Source organism: Arachis ipaensis, chromosome B06 (assembly GCF_000816755.2).
Source record: "Arachis ipaensis cultivar K30076 chromosome B06, Araip1.1, whole genome shotgun sequence".
Classification (NCBI taxonomy): domain Eukaryota; kingdom Viridiplantae; phylum Streptophyta; class Magnoliopsida; order Fabales; family Fabaceae; genus Arachis; species Arachis ipaensis.
This window is the reverse complement of record NC_029790.2, coordinates 18,678,332-18,697,904: the sequence shown is the minus strand read 5'-3', so window position 1 is coordinate 18,697,904 and position 19,573 is coordinate 18,678,332. Positions and strand designations below refer to the sequence as shown.

The following is a 19,573-nucleotide window of genomic DNA, read 5'->3' as shown; positions in this document are numbered from 1 at the left end:
TTGATGATGCATATTTTTTTGGGTGTTAGGTGTTGCCTTGCATGTATTTTTTTTTATATTTTTCTCCCTAATTTTTTCTATCTGGCTTGTCGAAGGGCTTTCTTCTCCAAGAGTTAGCAGCAACTGTAGACCCGAATGTAGTGTTCACAGTTGAGGGCTATGAGTGTTGCTATGAAACAAGGCACCAAAAACAGCCAAATCGGCAAGTCTAGAGATGAAAACGAAGAAGGGTTAAAAAAATCAACCCACGCAAAAATTTTAATATATTGGCACGACTTTTTGTTATTTGTGTTGCATAGGTGGGACTGTGGCGTATATGTCATTAAATGGATGGAAATGTAGGATCCAAAGAGCTTGGTAGAGGATGAATTGAACATGCCTATTTGGATGACGGTTAGTGAAATCCAAAACATATGCTGATACTTATTTGCGTATTTAATAATTGATAAATAACTCTTTTTGGATGAATTCTACTTATGATGGTGGGATTTATATTTGCTTCTTTAAAGTATTTTATACCAAACACAAATACATCTGTTTTGTCACCACAGGCCCAGCTGCAACAAATTCGGAAATAAATTGTAACTGACATACTAATTTGCAAAGACAACATCGCTAGGAGTGAGTTTGAGGGTGTACTCAATGTACCATGTCGTCATGTGGAGGATAGGGGAAAGGAGAAAAATATTGAAGACCCTTGGACGAATCCAAGGACAAGATCACTGGTTCGAAGGGCAGAACGGGCTAAGAAAGCTAAACGGAACTATAAGACATAAATTGAGATTAGAGTTGGTCTGTGTGTGTTTTCTGTTAATTTGATTTCAGAATTTAATGGATGTTATCATGGAATACAGATGGATGTTATCGGATTTAAACTAAAAGCGGGTGCATCTTTTTTAAAGGGTTACCTATACTAGACAGAAGGGTAAATATATCTACAAATAATTAATTAGGACTAGAGTTGCTGTCTGTATTTACGGTTAATATGGTTGCAGGATTTACTGGATTTTATCATGAAATACTTGCGAATGTTTTTTGGATTTGGACTGGAAAAAAAAACACAAGAATTCAATATCACAGTAAATAATTATGTATGAAAAGAATTGTTTTTAAATTCTTAGTTTATTTTTTTATATGTGTTTGGCTTGTTTTTGCTCAGATCGAGAACACGTTGATTGAAGTTTGAACTTTCTTTCGAATATCTACTCAAAATTTTTTAATTAAACTTTAAAATTATCCATACTTAACAGCCAGCTAAAAATATCTATGCCCAAGCAATAAACGCTCGATCGTAGTTGTTATTCTAATAAATTAGAGGATGTTATTGTGTACGGATACTTTTAAATAATAAAATAAAGACCTTATTGTGTACGGATACTTTTAAAATTCAATTTTAAACTTCATGTAATGCACCAAATTATTATTATAATGATCAAATTATCAACTGAATATTTATTATTTTAAATATTAGTAACAAATAATAATAGTAAAAAAGAGTAAAAGAATAAAAAAGTTGTATATTAGTTGGTCAAGTCTGTTATTATATTTTGTTTAATAATGGTATATAAAGTTGTAGTAAGGTAAAATAAAGTTGAGTATATTAAAATATATAAAATAAACCGAATAAACCACCAAATCATGATGGGCAAAGTACAAAGTAGTTGCTAAACTCTAATGCTTATGATATGTTGTGTTGTTAAACTTCGAATCCTCAAAAAATGCTTCCCGTGAAAAAAAATTTAAAAATAAAACAAAAGAAGAAACAATAAATAAATGGACATGACATTAATGCTATGAAAAATACACTAGGTATCCCTAAAAATGGTCATGCTTTCATCAGAACGGTCCATGTCAATGCTGCTCCTGATGTATGTGTGTCTTCGACTAACATTCTTACTCCATCAGGATAGAATGTATTGTGAGGACACTGCTGTTACACGAAAATGTAGAAGAACAGCAAGACTGTGGCAGCATAGAATACCATTCAATTGGAACCTAAAGCAATCACATTGAACTTTTGATGACTGCGAGCAATACATGACTTGGTATCTGCTATACACTAACATGTCAAACACCATCTTTTGTTGGTCAACTTCACAAACTATACTTGTGCCATGATGGTTGATAGAGGAGATGTCACAATCGACCTCTTTTATAAATTGATCCTGAACGTCTCGAAACATGGAGTTTGTATATTCTCTTTGGAACTGCTTCTCTATTGGTGAGCTGAAAACACAAGGGATAATCCCCCTTAAATCAGCAGCGTCACACTCAAGCTCCTTTTGCTCCTTGTCTATAACACAGTTTTGGTATTGACGAACAAATTGCAACAAAAAGCTCTTACTGTTTAAGTACTTATTGAAAACTAAATGCATGCTCTCACTACGCTGTGTGCTCCTCATGCCAGCCCAGAATTCGTTCTTGAAAAATACTGGCACCCACATGTGTCGGTCAGCAAACATATCTGCCAATGAATAGGGAAAACAAAAATGAAAAAAATAGCGTAAGTTAACCCATAAGTGCAACATCCATATTGAGTATAAAATAACATCTATAATGAAGCCACACAGAGGCAGCAATGGACCGGAATATTATACTACCATTTAGCCACCTAGAATTGTGGAGGTCATACTCTTCAATAAAATCGTGCCAATCTCTCTCAAATGAGTCCTTAGATTTGGATTCAAACACAATCCTCTTCATGCATGTGTTGAGCTGATCGAAACGACGGTAACCTACCAGCTTGTTTGGTATCTTGTTTAGGATATGCCATATGCACCATCTATGGCGTGTGTGTGGTAATGTGGTCTCTAATGCAGAATGCATCTGCAGGGATTGATCTGTTATAACACATATGGGGGCCTTACCCATGCACTTCAACCAAGTACGAAAAAGCCATTGGAATGTACGAATGTCCTCATTCCACAATAATGCGCACCCAAGAAGCGTAGACATCCCATGTTGGTTGACATCTACGAAAGACCCGAACGGCATGTCATATCTAAACAATGGAAATATAAAAACATGTAATGTAGGTAGAAACTCCAAATGCCTTAGCTGAAAAAAATCTAATTAAGTCGAACAAAAAAATAATAATTTGGTACCTATTAGTCTTGTAAGTAGTGTCAAACGTCACGATGTCACCAAAATATTTCCATGCAGCTCTACACCGAGAATCGGCCTAAAACACATTTCTAATGCTATGGTTTTCGTCCACATCTATTTCAAAGAAAAATTTCGGATTGAGCTCCTTCATCCGTGAGAATTGCTTAAGTAACTCTTTTGGATCCATCTCATCCCCGAAAATGCGTAAGTGACGACTAATGTAATTTCTAACATCCTTCTCCGTAAAGGTGAGGTTGGCAGAGACACTGGTGGCATTGGCTAGTGCCTGGTACATCTTACTCGGTCTAATGCCAGCTTGGTCATTTTGCTGTATCATGTCCTTCACATGCATACTTAGCTGACGGTTTGCTGAGAACATTCCAGATAGCTTCGAATTGAGCGGGTGTGAGTGGGACACCTCTACTCGAGAAATCTTCCACTTCCTTGTCATCTTATCTAATGCCAAATAGCAACGGATTTTGCAGTTTGTTGAGGCCACCGTTTTCCTTCTCTTGGGTGCCTTTACACAGGATGTGCGGTATCCATCTCTGTTACAATGCAAAGCCTGATTAACAACCACCCTCTGATCGTTTCTACTCTCCCAGCCGGTGGTTCTTATTTTGATGACAAATCCAGTCCTAGCCGCATATCGGTAATAATATGCACGCGCATCTTCTAATATTCCGAAGCACATTCCCTCCTCGGGATCTAGCTCCTCGTCACCACTGGCTTGGTTTATGACCTGGAAAAAAAAGAAAAAAAAACAAATGAAACTCTACCTAATAGTTAACTATACAAAAGTAGCAAATTTCACTTTCGAGTATAACAAATAAAACACACTACTGTAATTTTAGGTGCTAATTTCATTTTGGGTAGTGCTAAGTAGCCAAAAAATAATGTATAATATATATATAGTACAGAATAAATGCCAGTCTCATGATAAGCGAGTGGAGTACACTTGCTTATTAATAACATACTTATCACTCTACCCTCTTCTCCATGCCTGGTGTAATTAATTTGATTCCCAAAATTAATTTCAGTTTCCTCTCAATCAAATCCCTAAAAATCTCTCATCTACATTTATTTCAATTAAAATGCAATTTTCGTCTAATGGATTAACATCCAAAAAGATCGAGAAATTAACCCGAGTGAAAGATCAAGACTTTTCTCCCCATTTCATTCCATCCATAACCTCACAATCGAGAAAAACGAAAAGACGCAGAGAGGAGAAACCCAGCAGCTTCATCATCGGAGCATCCCATAGCCTTGTCTCCGACTCCTACAGGTATGTTATTTAGTTTCATGTTTCGATTAATTGGCATATTGGGGTCCATTATCTTTTGTTGCATGTGGCTGGAGTCGATGTTAACGATGAAAGTTTTGGTCTTTATCTCACGTTGATGGGTTTGGAAAAAGAAAAAAGAGAAAATCTTGAAAAATATGATGTTTTGGGGGGGTAGAGATGAAGAGAAGGCATCAAGAAATGGTTTTTTTCGTTTTTATAAATAGCCATGATTTTTCTGGTGTGTTACGGTTCCCCTGATTTGTTATCTGTTCAACCGTGGTTTGAATTGCTATGTTGCGTGCTTGGTGTTGTGCTTTCTTTCAACTAGTAAATAATGTGACAAATATGAAGCAGTCATTTCGTTCAAGTTGCCTCCATACTTCGAAAGTCTCCACTGGCCTTGTCTCCGACTCTTATAGGTATGTTATATAGTTTTATGTTTCGATTAATTGGCATATTGGGACTCTATTATCAGTTGTTGCATGCGGCTGGAGTCGATGTTAACGATGACAATTTTGGTCTTTATCTCACGTTGATGGGTGTGGGAAAAGGGAAAAACTAGCAAAGATTGCATTTTGGGCTGGAGATGAAGGAAATTTTTCAAAAAAGGGTTTTTTTTTCATTTTGATAAGCATCCATGATTTTTCTGGAGTGTTACGGTTCCACTATTTTTTTATCTATTCAACCGTAGATTGAGTTGTTATTTTGCGTGCTCAATGTTGTGCTTTCTTTCAAGTTATTAACTGTGTGACTAATATAAAGTAGCCATTTAGTTCAAGTTACCTCCATACTTTGAAGGTCTCCACTGAAAAAGCTGCAATTGTGTCTTTAGATGATAAAGTTGAGGCGAAGGAGTAGAGCAAAAATGAAATCGCTTTCATTCTAGCTGCTCTAGGTACCTTTCCTTTTTTTTTTCCTCTTTATCAATTCTACCATGAGACAGAAAAAAAATATAAATAAAGTATTTTTTCATGTCAGTCATTTAGATTATGTATTTTTTAATAATTGACTGATTGTGGTAGTTAACTATAGTGGGAGTACATTAGGAGTACTTAAGGTTAGTGGCAAATTATTTTTTTTAGATTTTTGTTTTTATTCATGTAAAGAAAAAAATCCTTCTAGATACTGATGCAATAGAGATGTCATGCCTTGATACTTTTTTAGTGTGGATTGCTTTATCTTTATAAAAGGCTGAGTTGGAATTTTGCATGGAATTTTTTTTTAGTGTGAATTGCTTTATCTTTATTGGTGTCTGTTAAAAATTAAACATACATACATATGTGACTATTTAAATAATGGTATATAGTTAAACAAATTAATTAACGGAATTTTGATTAGTTACTTTAATGAAATGATTATGAGAATGATGGATACATAGTAAATAATGATGATTTTTTATTGAACTAACCAAATTAGTGTGGTTATCACAACAATCACGGTAGAAATAGAGAATGGGATATGAGGGAGGATCATAATTTCATATGCAATCTTTTGATATCATACTTTTGTTCAAAGTTATTTGCAAGCAAAGTTGTTAGTTTAGGTGGGTATTGAGTTTAAAATTTTATAGAAATTAACAGTAAACTCACAAAAAGTTGGACATATAAATGGTATTTTGAGGGCCCACTGTGATAGTATAATGATAGAGCAAGATATGTTTTAATCATAGATGTTATACTAAGTAAAGTTGTTAGCGTATCTATGCTATTGATAAAATGTTGGTATATTAATGATTAATTTAAGTGGGTTATTTGAGTATATATAGCAGTTGCCTATGAACAGGTGTTCAAAAAACAAGAAGTAGGCATGGCTCATACTAGGAGCAAACAAGAGACACATAAGAATAACATTCACAAAAGAAGACTGCAAAAAAAAACTGGTGGACCAAAAAAGGTACGTTGAATGGTTAACGGTGAATTAACTATAAACTCGGGATATTGAGTTTTAATAGTAAATATTAAAACTGATATTCTCCTTCGTTGTCAATTTGTGCTGATTATGAATATTTGTGTAGAAAACACTGGTATCTAAGTGCTCGCCATGTTGCGTGGCTTCAGTTATGAAGCAATTAGGTTCAGACGCGGGCAGAGAGAAAATAATGGAGGTGCAGAACATAGGAGGCTGCAATATGTGCCTGAATGGGATGTCAACCAAGATATGATGGTGGCATTAACATCATCATATAGTCGGGATGAGAAGTCTTTGATCGTCAGAACAAGAAAAATTCCCATATCGGTTCAATCAATTGCGCAGTGTTTTGGACTACCGAACCATGGTAAGAACTCCCCAAATAAAATAGGGAGAAAAGGAAAAAAAATTATCCACATTAATCTTGTTGAATATATGTTTTCGGTAAAATTAGCCATTAAAGATTTGGACTGCATGGACTCATTTTGTGTTTGGCAGGGAATAGTTTCAAAATTCCAAAAACACCAGCAGAGTACCGACTTGTTAACAGCTTCACAGAAAAGACACAAGTAGAATTGAAAAGGGATGTTATCACATGCTCGATGCAGTCCGATGCCGATAGAATCAACTTCCGGAGACAGTTCATCATGTTGATAGCGAAGTGTTTGTTTTTTCCCTCGCCAATCGCCACCGTTTCAGACATACATATACTGGATGCCATTGATGTATCAAACCCAAGGAAGATATATTGGGCGAGGTACATTTATGATTTTCTAATTGAGGGAGTTCTGAGGTTTCAGGATGTAAAGAAGAAGACAGTGGATGGATGTATGTTTGCATTACTAGTGAGCTGTATATCTCTAAGCTTTGATTTGTTGTTTGTTACGGGCTTCCATTGATGTATCGAACCCAAGGAAGATATATTGGGCGAGGTACGTTTATGATTTTCTAATTGAGGGAGTTCTGAGGTTTCAGGATGTAGGAAAGAAGACAGTGGATGGATGTATGTTCACATTACTGGTGAGCTGTATATCTCTAACCTTTGATTTGTTGTTTGTTATTTTATAGTATACCTTGTTTATAGCAATTACTATAACTTTCAGATTATATATCTCCATGCTAACAAGAATGGAGATTTAGGAAGATATAATAGGAGAGAACCGTGGATCAGAGACTGGTCGCTTACTGATCTAAAGAAGATGGATGGAGAGGAAAGCACATCTCACTCGGTGAGGCATATGATAGATATATAATCTTTTAATAGTGATAAGTGTCAAAGATATGTTAATCGGATAATTTCTTTTAAGCTCTAACGAAAATAAAACTTATACTTTGTCCACTGTAGGGGCTTCTAAATTTAATTGGGAATATGTCTGGGTTACCCAAAAAGCACAACCGTGTATCAAAGAGAGGATGCATTAGGAAAAAAAGAAAATCTAATAGAAAGACTCGTAAAGAAGCTCCCACGGTAGATGAAAATGAGACCGACATACCGGCTGGTTATGCATCACCAGCTAAATTTGATGAACATCCTTCCAAAAAAAAGGCAATTCAATGATTTTTCATTTTTGTTATAAAATTTTATTGCTCTAACTTGCGTCTTTTTAATAGTATTATAGTATAAATATTTTTTAGATTTTGCATCTTTTTAACCGTATATAAAGTTTTACCATGTATAGAGTAATTAATTATTTATCTAATTTTAGAAGCATGGTATTGATGCTGTAACTTGTAGATCTATCTTTAAAAAACTGTTGGAGCTACTTATCTTGAGCATGGCAATAGACCTTACACATGTAAATACATCTTTTTGTGTTCTAGCATTCATTTCATAACATAATAACTTTGAAAACTATGTGTCTTCTCCCTTATGTGCATAGCTAAATACCCTTTACTAAGTTGCTTTGGTTTTAATGTGAAACATGGATGACAATTTGATGAGCATTATTCCAATTAAATAAAGATCTAAATAATGCCAATACTAGTTACTTTAAATAGTATTTCCAATAGCTAATTTTTGTCTTATTAGTTTGGATGTTATGTACGCTTGACACCTGATGTTATCCCTGTGGCCTTATGGATGTTAACTGATTGGAATTACGGATGTTAATGTCCATTCTGTACTATACTTGGAACGAAGCAGCCTTGGGTAAAATTTCGAATTAAACTCATTTATATATTTGGGTATACTAGATTTACTTGATCAGATTATATTTGTGCTAGGTGACCTTTTTATTATCACTTATAGTTGTTTATCCTCCAATTTATTTAAACAGAAATTGTAGCCAAGATTCACAAGACGGATGCATTGGGGGGGGGATAAAGTGTGTATGAACAAGACATGTATGGAAACGCCCACAGGGGAGGAGACATTGGCCGACATGCCAATGGTAAATGCAACAGATGATAATGTTGATGAAGGGCCTTCCGAGGAAAGGCAAGTTACTGAATTTTCAGTTATAGTATGAAATTTTAAAGCTCTAACCTGCCTCATTTTAATAGTATACTAGTATAATTCTTTTTTATTTGGGAATCTATGTTGACATAATTAATCATTACATTTGTTTGTATATAAAATTTTACCATCTATAAAGTAATTTTAATATACGTTACCTACATATAACATTGTGCTTAATTGATAAGGATGGAAACAATAGGGGTTGTAACTTGTAGATTTATCTAGAATAGGAGTTCGAATAGCTAATATTTATCATTTAAATTGGGATGTTATGCATACCTCACACCCGATGTTATCTGTGTGGCATTCTGGTTGCTAAGTGGTTGGCACTGCGGATGTTACTATCCATTCTTTACTTTATTCTGCACGAAGAAGCTTTGGGTAAACTTTTGAATTAACATCATTTACACATTTAAGCGTACTAGATTTACTTGATTGGATCAAATTTGTATCAGGTATCTTTTGTTATTATCACCTATAACAGCTCAACTTCTAATTTATTTAACAGAAACTACAGTCAAGAGTCCCAAAAAAGGTCCATTAAGGGGAATACTTTGAGTATGAGGAAGACATGTGCTGAAATGTCCACAGGGGATAAGACAATGCCTGACACACCTGTTGGAAACGGAACAGATGATAATGTTGATGAAGGACCTTCAAAGAAAAGGCAAGTTAGATGAATTTAACAATAATACGAATTATTGATAATTATAGTAAGTGCATGACTTTTTATCTCTGACTCTTTCCTGCTTTTGAGATGGAATGTTTAATCAATAATAGATGTTACCCATATAATCTTATGCTGGTTACACAACTTTCTTTATTTTAGTTCACGCTCAGTTAAGAGCACTTATTTGTTAATGAATGTGCAGGGAATTCGGAGAACTTGCAATGGTAGTGTATGTTGCGCCAGAGGACCCAGCTAAAGCTGACTTTCCAATCCCGTCATTTTCGCTTGGCATCACTCAGATGCAAATACCGGACTCAATGCCGGGATCTCCGGTAACAAATGAACGAAATGCGACTCCGGAACCTGAAGCACCAGAAAACATAAGAAAAACAAAACATGTAGTGGAGACACAAATGACATCTGGGGGTGCTGCAAGGCCTACATGTATTGATATGAATAGGATATACAAGTGGGTGACAGATCGTTGGGGTGCAAAGAATAACACGCTCGCGTGGATTCGCAATAGTGATGATGTTTAGCTACAGCGAGCGGACCTTCAATCATTGGGATGGCGTAGAAGAGTAAGCGTTACGGTAAGAGCAAATAAAAAAACTGTAATCAATTGCTGAGTATGTGTTCTGCATTAAAGTGCTATGAAATGCAATACGTTTATTCTATTCAGGTGGTTGATTACTGTTGTGCCATGTTCAATGCTTCGAGCAACGCAAGGTTTGCACAGATTTTTACTGTATTCTGCCGAGACTAATGGTTAATGCAATCTGTCCTTACCCACTTAATATTAATTAATACCCATAGTTGCCTCGGTGAAGGATGCTCTAAATTATTTCGTTACGTGTTTAACTAATGAAAAATGGGTTTGCAGGCCCTAATATTGACTGATGATAATATTGAACGATGTGTCGGGACGAACACTGGTTTTGTCCCTGTTCTTAGCAGCTTCATGGGCCGCGGGCAGCACTGGTTTGATGCGGGGAAGGCGAAACAAGTTAAATATGTAAGTAATTCACGTACTTACTTATCCACACACAAAATCTATTTTTCATTACAAGAATGCGAAGAAAATAACTATATGCTAACATGCTTTATTCAACAATGAAGTGGTTTGTTCCAGTGTGTCGAGATGATCACTGGTGGCTATATGTACTCCACCGGCAGACTGATAACCTATGGGTTTTAGACTCCATGCACAATGGCCCAAACTTCGAGCGCCGAGAGAAAATAGATAAATATGTAGTAAGTGAGAATAGATTTGATGATGCATATTTTTTTGGGTGTTTGGTGTTGCCTTGCATGTATTTTTTTATATTTTTCTCCCTAATTTTTTCTATCTGGCTTGTCGAAGGGCTTTCTTCTCCAAGAGTTAGCAGCAACTGTAGACCCGAATGTAGTGTTCACAGTTGAGGGCTATGAGTGTTGCTATGAAACAAGGCACCAAAAACAGCCAAATCGGCAAGTCTAGAGATGAAAACGAAGAAGGGTTAAAAAAATCAACCCACGCAAAAATTTTAATATATTGGCACGACTTTTTGTTATTTGTGTTGCATAGGTGGGACTGTGGCGTATATGTCATTAAATGGATGGAAATGTAGGATCCAAAGAGCTTGGTAGAGGATGAATTGAACATGCCTATTTAGACGACGGTTAGTGAAATCCAAAACATATGCTGATGCTTATTTGCGTATTTAATAATTGATAAATAACTCTTTTTGGATGAATTCTACTTATGATGGCGGGATTTATATTTGCTTCTTTAAAGTATTTTATACCAAACACAAATACATCTGTTTTGTCACCACAGGCCCAGCTGCAACAAATTCGGAAAGAAATTGTAACCGACATACTAATTTGCAAAGACAACATCGCTAGGAGTGAGTTTGAGGGTGTACTCAATGTACCATGTCGTCATGTGGAGGATAGGGGAAAGGAGAAAAATATTGAAGACCCTTGGACGAATCCAAGGACAAGATCACTGGTTCGAAGGGCAGAACGGGCTAAGAAAGCTAAACGGAACTATAAGACATAAATTGAGATTAGAGTTGGTCTGTGTGTGTTTTCTGTTAATTTGATTTCAGAATTTAATGGATGTTATCATGAAATACAGATGGATGTTATTGGATTTAAACCAAAAACAGGTGCATCTTTTTAAAAGGTTACCTATACTGGACAGTAGGGTAAATATATCTACAAACAATTAATTAGGACTAGAGTTACTGTGTGTATTTACTGTTAATATGGTTGTAGGATTTACTGGATTTTATCATGAAATACTTGCGAATGTTTTTTGGATTTGGACTGGAAAAAAAAACACAAGAATTCAATATCACAGTAAATAATTATGTATGAAAAGAATTGTTTTTAAATTCTTAGTTTATTTTTTTATATGTGTTTGACTTATTTTTGCTCAGATCGAGAACACGTTGATTGAAGTTTGAACTTTCTTTCGAATATCTACTCAAAATTTTTTAATTAAACTTTAAAATTATCCATACTTAACAGCCAGCTAAAAATATCTATGCCCAAGCAATAAACGCTCAATCGTAGTTGTTATTCTAATAAATTAGAGGATGTTATTGGATGTAAACAAAATACATGCTTAGATATAACTTTTTGATGTCTAATTTTTTAAATAATAAAATAAAGACCTTATTGTGTACGGATACTTTTAAAATTCAAGTTTAAACTTAATGTAATGCACCAAATTATCATAATGATCAAATTATCAACTGAATATTTATTATTTTAAATATTAGTAACAAATAATAACGGTAAAAAAGAGTAAAAGAATAAAAAAATTGTATATTAGTTGGCCAAGTCTGTTATTATATTTTGTTTAATAATGGTATATAGTGGATAGATGTATGTTCGCATTACTGGTGAGTCGTATATCCCTAACCTTTGATTTGTTGTTTGTTATTCTATAGTATACCTTGTTTATAGTAATTACTATAACTTTCAGATTATATATCTCCATGCTAACAAGAATGGAGATTTAGGAAGATATAAAGGGAGAGAACCGTAGATCAGAGACTGGTCGCTTGTTGATCTGAAGAAGATGGATGAAGAGGAAAGCACATCTCACTTGGTGAGGCATATGATAGATATATAATCTTTTAATAGTGATAAGTGTGAAAGATATGTTAATTAGATCACTTATTTTAAGCTCTAACGAAAATAAAACTTATACTTTGTCCACTATAGGGTCTTCTAAATTTAATTGGAAAGATGTCTTGGCTACCGAAAAAGTACAACCGCGTATCAAAGAGAGGATGCATTAGGGAAAAAACAAAGTCTAATAGAAAGACTCGTAAAGAAGCTCCCACGGTAGATGAAAATGAGACCGACATACCGGCTGGTTATGCATCACCAGCTAAATTTGATGAACATCCTTCCAAAAAAAAGGCAATTCAATGATTTTTCATTTTTGTTATAAAATTTTATTGCTCTAACTTGCGTCTTTTTAATAGTATTATAGTATAAATATTTTTTAGATTTTGCATCTTTTTAACCGTATATAAAGTTTTACCATGTATAGAGTAATTAATTATTTATCTAATTTTAGAAGCATGGTATTGATGCTGTAACTTGTAGATCTATCTTTAAAAAACTGTTGGAGCTACTTATCTTGAGCATGGCAATAGACCTTACACATGTAAATACATCTTTTTGTGTTTTAGCATCCACTTCATAAAATAATAACTTTGAAAACTATGTGTACTCTCCCTTATATGCATAGCTAAAAACTAAGCTGCTTTGGTTTTAATATGCAACATGGATGACAGTTTGATGAGCGTTATTCCAATTAAATAAAGATCTAAGTAATACCAATACTAGTTACTTTAAATAGTATTTCCAATAGCTAATTTTTGTCTTATTAGTTTGGATGTTATGTACGCTTGACACCTGATGTTATCCCTGTGGCCTTATGGATGTTAACTGATTGGAATTACGGATGTTAATGTCCATTCTGTACTATACTTGGAACGAAGCAGCCTTGGGTAAAATTTCGAATTAAACTCATTTATATATTTGGGTATACTAGATTTACTTGATCAGATTATATTTGTGCTAGGTGACCTTTTTATTATCACTTATAGTTGTTTATCCTCCAATTTATTTAAACAGAAATTGTAGCCAAGATTCACAAGACGGATGCATTGGGGGGGGGATAAAGTGTGTATGAACAAGACATGTATGGAAACGCCCACAGGGGAGGAGACATTGGCCGACATGCCAATGGTAAATGCAACAGATGATAATGTTGATGAAGGGCCTTCCGAGGAAAGGCAAGTTACTGAATTTTCAGTTATAGTATGAAATTTTAAAGCTCTAACCTGCCTCATTTTAATAGTATACTAGTATAATTCTTTTTTATTTGGGAATCTATGTTGACATAATTAATCATTACATTTGTTTGTATATAAAATTTTACCATCTATAAAGTAATTTTAATATACGTTACCTACATATAACATTGTGCTTAATTGATAAGGATGGAAACAATAGGGGTTGTAACTTGTAGATTTATCTAGAATAGGAGTTCGAATAGCTAATATTTATCATTTAAATTGGGATGTTATGCATACCTCACACCCGATGTTATCTGTGTGGCATTCTGGTTGCTAAGTGGTTGGCACTGCGGATGTTACTATCCATTCTTTACTTTATTCTGCACGAAGAAGCTTTGGGTAAACTTTTGAATTAACATCATTTACACATTTAAGCGTACTAGATTTACTTGATTGGATCAAATTTGTATCAGGTATCTTTTGTTATTATCACCTATAACAGCTCAACTTCTAATTTATTTAACAGAAACTACAGTCAAGAGTCCCAAAAAAGGTCCATTAAGGGGAATACTTTGAGTATGAGGAAGACATGTGCTGAAATGTCCACAGGGGATAAGACAATGCCTGACACACCTGTTGGAAACGGAACAGATGATAATGTTGATGAAGGACCTTCAAAGAAAAGGCAAGTTAGATGAATTTAACAATAATACGAATTATTGATAATTATAGTAAGTGCATGACTTTTTATCTCTGACTCTTTCCTGCTTTTGAGATGGAATGTTTAATCAATAATAGATGTTACCCATATAATCTTATGCTGGTTACACAACTTTCTTTATTTTAGTTCACGCTCAGTTAAGAGCACTTATTTGTTAATGAATGTGCAGGGAATTCGGAGAACTTGCAATGGTAGTGTATGTTGCGCCAGAGGACCCAGCTAAAGCTGACTTTCCAATCCCGTCATTTTCGCTTGGCATCACTCAGATGCAAATACCGGACTCAATGCCGGGATCTCCGGTAACAAATGAACGAAATGCGACTCCGGAACCTGAAGCACCAGAAAACATAAGAAAAACAAAACATGTAGTGGAGACACAAATGACATCTGGGGGTGCTGCAAGGCCTACATGTATTGATATGAATAGGATATACAAGTGGGTGACAGATCGTTGGGGTGCAAAGAATAACACGCTCGCGTGGATTCGCAATAGTGATGATGTTTAGCTACAGCGAGCGGACCTTCAATCATTGGGATGGCGTAGAAGAGTAAGCGTTACGGTAAGAGCAAATAAAAAAACTGTAATCAATTGCTGAGTATGTGTTCTGCATTAAAGTGCTATGAAATGCAATACGTTTATTCTATTCAGGTGGTTGATTACTGTTGTGCCATGTTCAATGCTTCGAGCAACGCAAGGTTTGCACAGATTTTTACTGTATTCTGTCGAGACTAATGGTTAATGTAATCTGTCCTTACCCACTTAATATTAATTAATACCCATAGTTGCCTCGGTGAAGGATGCTCTAAATTATTTCGTTACGTGTTTAACTAATGAAAAATGGGTTTGCAGGCCCTAATATTGACTGATGATAATATTGAACGATGTGTCGGGACGAACACTGGTTTTGTCCCTGTTCTTAGCAGCTTCATGGGCCGCGGGCAGCACTGGTTTGATGCGGGGAAGGCGAAACAAGTTAAATATGTAAGTAATTCACGTACTTACTTATCCACACACAAAATCTATTTTTCATTACAAGAATGCGAAGAAAATAACTATATGCTAACATGCTTTATTCAACAATGAAGTGGTTTGTTCCAGTGTGTCGAGATGATCACTGGTGGCTATATGTACTCCACCGGCAGACTGATAACCTATGGGTTTTAGACTCCATGCACAATGGCCCAAACTTCGAGCGCCGAGAGAAAATAGATAAATATGTAGTAAGTGAGAATAGATTTGATGATGCATATTTTTTTGGGTGTTTGGTGTTGCCTTGCATGTATTTTTTTATATTTTTCTCCCTAATTTTTTCTATCTGGCTTGTCGAAGGGCTTTCTTCTCCAAGAGTTAGCAGCAACTGTAGACCCGAATTTAGTATTCACAGCTGAGGGCTATGAGTGTTGCTATGAAACAAGGCACCAAAAACAGCCAAATCGGTAAGTCTAGAGATGAAAACGAAGAAGGGTTAAAAAAATCAACCCACGCAAAAATTTTAATATATTGGCACGACTTTTTGTTATTTGTGTTGCATAGGTGGGACTGTGGCGTATATGTCATTAAATGGATGGAAATGTAGGATCCAAAGAGCTTGGTAGAGGATGAATTGAACATGCCTATTTAGACGACGGTTAGTGAAATCCAAAACATATGCTGATGCTTATTTGCGTATTTAATAATTGATAAATAACTCTTTTTGGATGAATTCTACTTATGATGGCGGGATTTATATTTGCTTCTTTAAAGTATTTTATACCAAACACAAATACATCTGTTTTGTCACCACAGGCCCAGCTGCAACAAATTCGGAAAGAAATTGTAACCGACATACTAATTTGCAAAGACAACATCGCTAGGAGTGAGGTTGAGGGTGTACTTAATGTAGCATGTCGTCATGTGGAGGATAGGGGAAAGAAGAAAAATATTGAAGACCCTTGGACGAATCCAAGGACAAGATCACTGGTTCGAAGGGCAGAACGGGCTAAGAAAGCTAAACGGAACTATAAGACATAAATTGAGATTAGAGTTGGTCTGTGTGTGTTTTCTGTTAATTTGATTTCAGAATTTAATGGATGTTATCATGGAATACAGATGGATGTTATCGGATTTAAACCAAAAGCGGGTGCATCTTTTTTAAAGGGTTACCTATACTAGACAGAAGGGTAAATATATCTACAAATAATTAATTTGGACTAGAGTTGCTGTGTGTATTTACGGTTAATATGGTTGCAGGATTTACTGGATTTTATCATGAAATACTTGCGAATGTTTTTTGGATTTGGACTGGAAAAAAAACACAAGAATTCAATATCACAGTAAATAATTATGTATGAAAAGAATTGTTTTTAAATTCTTAGTTTATTTTTTTATATGTGTTTGGCTTGTTTTTGCTCAGATCGAGAACACGTTGATTGAAGTTTGAACTTTCTTTCGAATATCTACTCAAAATTTTTTAATTAAACTTTAAAATTATCCATACTTAACAGCCAGCTAAAAATATCTATGCCCAAGCAATAAACGCTCGATCGTAGTTGTTATTCTAATAAATTAGAGGATGTTATTGTGTACGGATACTTTTAAATAATAAAATAAAGACCTTATTGTGTACGGATACTTTTAAAATTCAATTTTAAACTTCATGTAATGCACCAAATTATTATTATAATGATCAAATTATCAACTGAATATTTATTATTTTAAATATTAGTAACAAATAATAACGGTAAAAAAGAGTAAAAGAATAAAAAAGTTGTATATTAGTTGGTCAAGTCTGTTATTATATTTTGTTTAATAATGGTATATAAAGTTGTAGTAAGGTAAAATAAAGTTGAGTATATTAAAATATATAAAATAAACCGAATAAACCACCAAATCATGATGGGCAAAGTACAAAGTAGTTGCTAAACTCTAATGCTTATGATATGTTGTGCTGTTAAACTTCGAATCCTCAAAAAATGCTTCCCGTGGAAAAAAATTTAAAAATAAAACAAAAGAAGAAACAATAAATAAATGGACATGACATTAATGCTATGAAAAATACACTAGGTACACATATACAATTGTTCGGTGTTATGGAATGAATTCAATAGTAATATGAAGGAACCAGAGTGCGTAGCCAAATTGTCTGTCATTTCTGAACAAGCCTATTACGTATCTTTGTAGGAAGATGCCACATTGGTAGGAGATGGTTGTGCATTACCATTAGGTCCCTTAACACACAAATCATATTGAAAAATAACATCATAACTTATCATCCATTCAACACACTTAAAATAAACAAATGACAGGAAAAAATGGTAGATCTCATATTTACCTTGTTCTTGTGTTTGCATGCCCTCTTTTTAATAAATTTTTCTAGATCTGCCCCAAGTCTGGTGGACGTTGGATGACCTCGCGTAGGAATACGACGTGGGCCCTGTAGCTCATCCCTGCTAACGGGACACTCATCACGCATATGTGAGTTAATCGCACTTGGTACATGTGCAGCTTGATGCTCAGATTTCTTGTGTTTTTTCAGCTTGTGCCGAGCACTGTGCATGGCATCACACAATATAGCAGCAACCTCTGGAGTAGCCACGAAATCCTGAGCAACGTTGTAAAAATCTAAACACAATTCCCTAAAAATGGTCATGCTTTCATCAGAACGGTCCATGTCAATGCTGCTCCTGATGTATGTGTGTCTTCGACTAACATTCTTACTCCATCGGGATAGAATGTATTGTGAGGACACTGCTGTTATACGAAAATGTAGAAGAACAGCAAGACTGTGGCAGCATAGAATACCATTCAATTGGAACATAAAGCAATCACATTGAACTTTTGATGACTGCGAGCAATACACGACTTGGTATCTGCTATACACTAACATGTCAAACACCATCTTTTGTTGGTCAACTTCACAAACTATACTTGTGCCATGAATTTTCACAAATATTATCGCGTTGTAAGTATAGTTTCTAAACCAACAGAGAATCTTTTCGTACAAAAGTTTTGGTTGTCACTTAACCAAACCCAATAAAATTTATAACCAAAGTATTTAAACCTCGGGTCGTATCTCAAGAAATTGCAGGGAAGTACGATTTATTATTGGTTATGGAAAACAGTATTTTTGGGTTTTTAAAAAAGGTTTGAATGAGAAAAATAGATTGCAGGAATTAATAAATCAATAGCTAATAAAACTCTTGACACGGTATGAAAATTAGAAGTCCTATCCTAGTTATCCTTATCAATGGTGATGAGAATTATATTTTGCTCCCCACTAAGTCAACCTCTAACTATGAAGGTAAGTCAAGTGGATAAATCAATTAACACCTAAAGTCCTAGTCAACTCCTAAGGAAAGACTAGAGTTATAGAAATTTAAATCAATCAGCAAAGTTAACAATTATCAATCACGATAAGTTTGACAACTCAAGAGTTACCAATTAATCAACCAAAGCCAAAAGGAAAAAATCTAAATTATTTAGATAAATAAAGGAAAGCAATCATAATTCTGAAATACCTCAAATTGCATTAATAAAAGAAAATCAATCCAAGCATAAAGAGTTCATAAACTAAATTGAGAAAATAAATAAAAGGAATATTAAACCTGGAAATTGAGAAGAAGAAATCCTAATTCCTTTAAGAGGAATTCTAATCCTAAATCCTAAGAGAGAGGAGAGAACATCTCTCTCTAAAAACTACATCTAAATCTAAAATTCTGAATTGTGAATGTATGATAATTTGTTCTTCCTTCTTATTCCTCCATTCTCTGGCTTATATTCTGTGTTTTTGGATTCAGAATTGGGCCGAAAAAGGGACCAGAAATCGCTGGGGGCATTTTCTGCAGATTCTGGTACGTGGCATCTGTCACGCGTTCGCGTCATCTGGGAGTTTTCCTTGTCACGCGTACGCGTCGGTCACGCGTACGTGTCATTTGCGTTCTGCTCAAGGCACGCGTGCGCGTCGATGCCTTTTCGCACTAGGCACGCGGCCGCGTCGTCCATGCGTTCGCGTCGCTGCCTTTTCTTCAAAACTCCATTATTTTTCTTTCCTTCTATTTTTGTATGTTTCCTTTCTGTCCTCTAAGACATTCATGCCCTATGAAACCTAAAAATACTTAACACACAAATCACGGCATCGAA

The 19,573-nt window shown here is 35.0% G+C and overlaps 1 protein-coding gene across 1 annotated transcript; it reads right to left on the bottom strand.

Annotated features, from left to right (window-relative positions):
- LOC107646374 (protein FAR1-RELATED SEQUENCE 5-like) lies at positions 1,902-5,271 on the bottom strand. The gene is made up of 6 exons (XM_016350560.1): positions 5,182-5,271; positions 4,298-4,384; positions 3,279-3,847; positions 3,105-3,164; positions 2,868-3,001; positions 1,902-2,464 (listed from the first exon to the last, which is right to left on the bottom strand). The coding sequence occupies exons 1-6, from the start codon at positions 5,269-5,271 to the stop codon at positions 1,902-1,904; spliced, it is 1,503 nt and encodes a 500-aa protein (XP_016206046.1).